General features: G+C 41.5%; 1 protein-coding gene across 1 annotated transcript in view; it reads right to left on the bottom strand.

Annotated features, from left to right (window-relative positions):
• Positions 1-6,517, bottom strand: part of ltv1 (LTV1 ribosome biogenesis factor) — a 17,219-nt gene that overhangs the window by 7,697 nt on the left and 3,005 nt on the right. The window contains 6 exon segments of the mRNA XM_032516378.1: positions 1,137-1,175; positions 1,178-1,195; positions 1,198-1,352; positions 1,688-1,820; positions 3,335-3,422; positions 4,729-4,935. Coding sequence (XP_032372269.1) covers positions 1,137-1,175; positions 1,178-1,195; positions 1,198-1,352; positions 1,688-1,820; positions 3,335-3,422; positions 4,729-4,935 — 640 coding nt within the window.

Here is a 6,517-nt window from a genome sequence, read left to right as displayed (position 1 = left end):
AAGCGATTTACTCACTTTCGGTTTCGTTTGAATCCTGATGTTTTCGGCTTTACGGAGGTCTCTTCCGGGTCTTTCTAGCCTCTACAGGGGATTTTCTATTCAGCCTGGAACTTCAGCCTCTTTGGGCTTTAAGTCCATTAATGTTATCCCAAAGATGCATCATTTATGTCCATAATTCATCGCGTTTTTGGCCATTTCGCCGCTGAATCGTTCGTCTAATCTCTGAGCCCGCTTCTGTCTGTACTGTCTACTTTTAGGAGAGGCATGCCATGGTATGGGAGATAAGTCACCTTCTTGTGTGGAAGGCCAGAGGGGACAAAAATGCCTTTAGACTCTATTAAAGGCCAAATGTTGCACTATTTAGACACATATTGCTTGTATAACACTTGCTGTGGTGTGTAATATCAATAAATATGACTTATTTGTTATTATTGGCATAAATAAATGTATAAGAGCAAACGTCTTGACTTTTTTGGAAAAAAATGCATGTATTTTGTAACTGTAAAAGTTATAAGATTATTTCTTCACAGGGTGACTCCAAGAAATATGAGAAGTGTTTTAGGAGTTTACTTATATGTCGTGTGATATCAATACATATCTGGAGATTCTTTATTTATTATCTTAAAGGCCCTACAACCAATTTAACATGCAAGTGACCTCACTGCAACCCAAATATTCTAATAACCAGTTTGTCCTGAAAAAAATGATGTTCATATCTTGACTGTAGAACCAGGGTGATGTTTTAAAAGCTTTTTTATAAAATAATCCAGACGGACTAAATAAACTGTAAAATGGCCTCAGGGCCCAGAGGGTTAAGGCTTCAGTTCGTTTTGATGATTAAATTATTATTTTACAGTACAGTAGTTATTGTAAAAAAAAAACAGTATACAGTACTTTTATTTGTTAAACACATGCTTGTAAAAAGGTTTTGTTCTTTGGTTTCAATGTTATGAGTATTTCATTGTATAATAATTTAAAATACCACACCACACACACACACAACCACACACACACACACACACACACACACACACACACACACACACACACACACACACACACACACACCACACACACACACACACACACACACACACACACACACACACACACACACACACACACACACACACACATTTCGAAGCGGGCGTCCAGAAGGGTGAGCTGCTCGTTCCCCGCATCACGGACGACGTCACGAGTAGTCGGTGAACCGACTCTTCGTCTCCTCGTCCATGAAGAGACACTCTGGGCCGCGGCCTTCCGCGTCCTCGTCACCCGAAAACCCGCCTTCGGAGTCAAAGTCGCCATCGGAGTCTGTGTCCTCCCACTCTTCATCATCATCATCAACATCTCTGTCACAGGGTACACATGCACATCAAATCAGACAACATTGGTAAATATGACACCACCACCCTCTGAGGATTCAGAATCCATTGATTGATGTCGGATTCATCTACAAACCCTGGAGGGTGTGTGTGTGTGTGTGTGTGTGTGTGTGTGTGTGTGTGTGTGGTGTGTGTGTGTGTGTGTGTGTGTGTGTGTGGGGGGGGGGGGGTGTTGTTGGGTCTCTAAACTACAGGGTGTGGTCTAGACCTACTCTGTCTGTAAAGTGTCCTGAAGTAACTTCTGTTTCGACGCTATGAATGAAACTGAATTGAATTAAACACTAAATGTTTTCATTTCTCACTCGATGTCGGCGGCGCCGCTCGCGGTGGTTGCCTTGGCGATGAAGTCGTCGTCCAGGAGGTTGTCGGGGTCGTCGTAGTCGAAGTCTTCGTCGAGTGCCGCCACGATGTCGGGGTCCATGTCCAGCCGTGGTCCTGGAGGGACACGCACACAAAACAGTGAGCAAGACCAGACAGACAGACAGACAGACAGACAGACAGACACACACACACACACACACACACACACACACAAGAGACGGACAGACAGACAGACAGACAGAGACAGACAGACAGACAGACAGACAGACAGAACAGACACACACACACCACACACACACAAAGAGACGACGAGCAGACAGGACAGAAACAGACACACACACACACAGAGACAGAGACACACACACACACACACACACACACACACACAAAGAGACAGACAGACAGACAGACAGACACAGACACACACACACACAGACAGAACAGACAGACAGACCCACAAAGACAGACCAGACAGAACCAGACACAGGGACAGAAGACAGCACAGACAGACACACACACAACACCACAACACAGACAGACAGACAGACAGACAGACACACAACACACACACACACACACACAAAGAGACAGACAGACAGACAGACAGACACAGGGACAGACAGACAGACAGACAGACACACAGAGAGAGAGAGAGAGACTGTAAAAACTTTTTGGTCCTCTTTTTGAAACATTTGTTTCTTTTACCGATGTTTTGGAAATGTTTTGATGTTTTAGTCAGTTTTTTGTCACTTTTTCTGAAGTTTTTACCAATTTTCTTCCTTACATTTTTGACGTTCTTTTGTAAATATATGTTTCAAATGCTATAAAAATGGACTAAAACACCAATATTTCTATGAAAGTAGTGAGCTGATCATTTAATTGACTTGGTAAGAGCGTTGTACATCAACATTATTTCTTTTGACAATTTGGTTGGAAGAAACCCACATTTCTGATATAGAAACCTTTTGAAAATGGGTCAAATATGACCTGAGGACAACAAGAGGGTAAGGCTGAATCTCATTTCTCTATCTTACCCCTACCCTTTACCCTTTACCCCTGCCCCCTACCCCTAACCCTTTAACTCTTACTCCTTACTCCTACCCCTTACCCCTAAACTCACCCCTTACCCCTACCCCTTACCCTTTACCCATACCCTTTACCCCTTACTCCTTACCCATTACCCTTTACCCCTACCCTTTACCCCTTACACCTACCCCTTACTCCTTACCCTTTACCCCTTAAACCTACCCCTTACTCCTTACCCTTTACCCCTTACACCTACCCCTTGTTCCTTACCCCTACCCTTTACCCCTTTCACCTACCCCTTACTCCTTACCCTTTACCCTTTACCCCTACCCTTTACCCCTACCCCTTACCCCCTATCCCTAGTGCTGTCCCGATACTCTTTTTGAACGAGGGGTAAGAAACCATATGACGGCGAATGAAAAAACATGAAGGGAGCTTACTAGAAACCAATACTGTACAGTGATGTAACCAAGTGGTGTCCCATTTCACCCCTAGCCCTTACCCCTGGGTTTCAAGGGCCAAGGGGTAGGATGTAAGGGGTAAGGTGGAGAAATGGGTTTCAGCCTTAAATCCATCAGGGTACTTGAAGCCGGGCTGCTTACCTGAGATCGGAGCGGCTTTGTTCAGAAGTCCGACCTCCTCTTCAAACTCGGAGGCGAACACTGAAGAAGGAAGGTTGATGCCGGCGGCCTGTTCAAACACAACAGGGAGCCTTTCAGAGCAGATTACAGTTTCTATGTGAATCCGTAAAAAGGAGCAACATCTCAGAGAATGTCGACATTATTGAGCTTAATGTTTTTTAGGGTTTTTTTACCAATTGTGTGACTGTACGCGAGAGACATGTTGGGATAATCAGAAAATAACGGCCACCAATACATTGGGAAATGCCTAATACCCGCGATAATATCGGCCCGCCGTTAATCTCAAATTAACCTTATTATATTTTTGGCGTCCAATTTTCCAAACAACCGTTGAACGTAAACTTGAACATTAGCTCTAATCTCAGTTTTATCTCCAGTTGATTTATATAAATGTTATAATTTACAATTTCAAACGATTGAGATAACATAAATGCATCAGTCTCTACTAGCACACTATTAAACATGGAAGTGGGGTTCGTTTGTTGTCATAAGGTTATAATTCATGTTAAAAATCCACTATGGAAACAACATAAGTGTCATATCCAGAATAATGTTCTGAGTCAGGAACACATGTTTATCACAGGAAATAAGGAAAGGACGCTGATTTCAGGTAGAAAAAATTTAACTTGTTCCATTTTTCTTCTTGTTAAAATATAAAATGGGTCAATTTGACCCGAACACCATACAAAGGTTAACCAACTGTTAACTGGGATTTATTTTATTTAATTTTTAATTGTCAGAAATTACAGGAAAATCCATAGATTTCTGTCAAATAAGGTAACGCAGACTCAATGCCTTTACTGTACACGGACCGATCCTGCTTACAGCCGTGCGCGTGCGCATGCACACACACGCGTGCGCATGCACACACACACACACACACACACACACACACACACACACACACCACACACACACACACCACACACAACACACACACACACACACACACACACACACACACCACACAACACCCCACACACACACACACACACACAACACACACACACACACACACACAACACACACACACACACACACACACACACAGACAAGTGAATGGATTCTTTAGGCCTCTTTCTGAGGTTAGGGCTCTGGACGTTCTGACCTCATCGTGACAGAGACCCAACCTCTGACTTTGGCTATCACATTCAAACCATTTCTGACTCTCTTAAACACACACTTACATTTACACACACACACGCACACACACTTACATTTACACACACTTACACTCTTACACACACACACACACACACACACACACAGACAAAGGAAACCCGTTTTTATAAGATGTAAACTATTCCAGCTCTAGGAAACCCTTTTTTCCCCCCATGACTTCCGAGTCAACTTACAGGAATGGCCTTGTCCGTTTCACCCTCCTCGTCCTTCTCTTCATCATCATCATCGAGACGGATCAGTCGCCCGTCGGCGTGCCGGGGCCCGGCGGCCACCAGCTCCGACGGCACCGCCGGCTCCTTCAGGTGCTGCAGGTAGTTGTAGTCGTCATCGAAGAAAACGCCAAACTCCCTCTGCTCCTCGCGCCTCTTCTCCGCGTCCACCTGAGAAACCTCGAAAAGCACAAAGCCACGGCAACGCATTAGACAAACACCTCTAAACCCCCCCCCACCCCCCGAGGGCAGGGGGAGGGGTCAGACCACATGGGTCAAACTCAAGGCCCGAGGGCCAAATTTTGATCCAGTCCGCAACATAAAGTTAGGTTCACAATAAAGTTCGGCACACCTAGTTTTTGTTGCTTTTTCTGAAGTTTTCATCATTTTTGCAGACGCTTTTTTCCATGTTGTTGCCAGTTTTTTCATTGTTATTCTTGCTTTTTTGGGCACTTTTTTCCCACAATGAACTTTTTCACTGACTTTTATGAGGGCAATTCCAAAACATTCTGTACAATTGCATTTCTGTGAGTGATTTTTACTTAGTTTTTTTACTTACTGATTTTCCCTATTCTTATATATGTGTGTATATGTGTGTATATGTGATTGTTGTGTTATGGTTGTCTTGCTACTGGAGGCCTAAAATTTCCTTCGGAATGAATAAAATATCTATCTATCTATCTATCTATCTATCTATCTATCTATCTAGTTACGTATCTATCTATCTATCTATCTAGTTACGTATCTATCTATCTATCTAGTTACGTATCTATCTATCTAGTTACTAGCTATCCTATTAGTTACGATCATCTACCTATCTAGTTACCGTATCTATTACTATCTAGTTACGTATCTATCTATCTACTACCTATCTAGTTACGTATCTATCTGTTACGTATCTATCTATCATCTAGTTACGTATCTATCTATCTTTATATCTATCATTAGTTACGCTATATCTAGTTACGATATCTATCTAGTTAGATATCTATATATCAGTTACGGATCTATCTATTCTAGTTACGTATCTATCTAGTCTAGATATACGGTATTATCTATCTAATCTAGTTACGTATCTATAGTTATCTATCGATCTTAGTTACGTATCTATCGTTACTATCTATCTAGTACGGTCGTATTATCTATCTATCATATAGTTACGCTATCTATCTATCTATACTATATATTACGTATCACTATCTATCTATCTATTTATATATAAGTAGTCTTCTATATATCTAGCTATCTATCTATCTATCTATCTATCTATCTAGTTACGTATCTATCTATCTATCTATCTAAAGTGTCACAGAAATAATTGTGATTATTGATATATTTGTCTCTTTCAGTCAAATTTTAAAATATGTATTCATGCGTGGCTTTTTCTGAAGTTTTTGTCATTTTTGCAGACTTTTTTCATTGTTATTCTCGCTTTTTTTGGCACTTTTTTTCTACGATGGCTAAAGAACTTGTTAGCTGACTTTTTAGGGCAATTCCAAAACATTCTGTACAATTGCATTTCTGTGAGTGATTTTAATTATTATTCTTATGTATGTGTGTATATGTGATTGTTGTGTTATGGTTGTCTTGCTACTGGATGCCTACAATTTCCTTTGGGATGAACAAAGTATCTATCTATCTATCTATCTATCTATCCATCCATCCATCTATCTATCCATCTATCTATCTATCTATCTACAGTGGGGCTCGAATGTTTGGGCACCCCAGGTAAAAATGTGTATTAATGTGCATA

This window comes from Etheostoma spectabile, chromosome 5, assembly GCF_008692095.1.
Source record: "Etheostoma spectabile isolate EspeVRDwgs_2016 chromosome 5, UIUC_Espe_1.0, whole genome shotgun sequence".
Classification (NCBI taxonomy): domain Eukaryota; kingdom Metazoa; phylum Chordata; class Actinopteri; order Perciformes; family Percidae; genus Etheostoma; species Etheostoma spectabile.
This window is presented reverse-complemented; position numbering and strand designations above follow the sequence as displayed.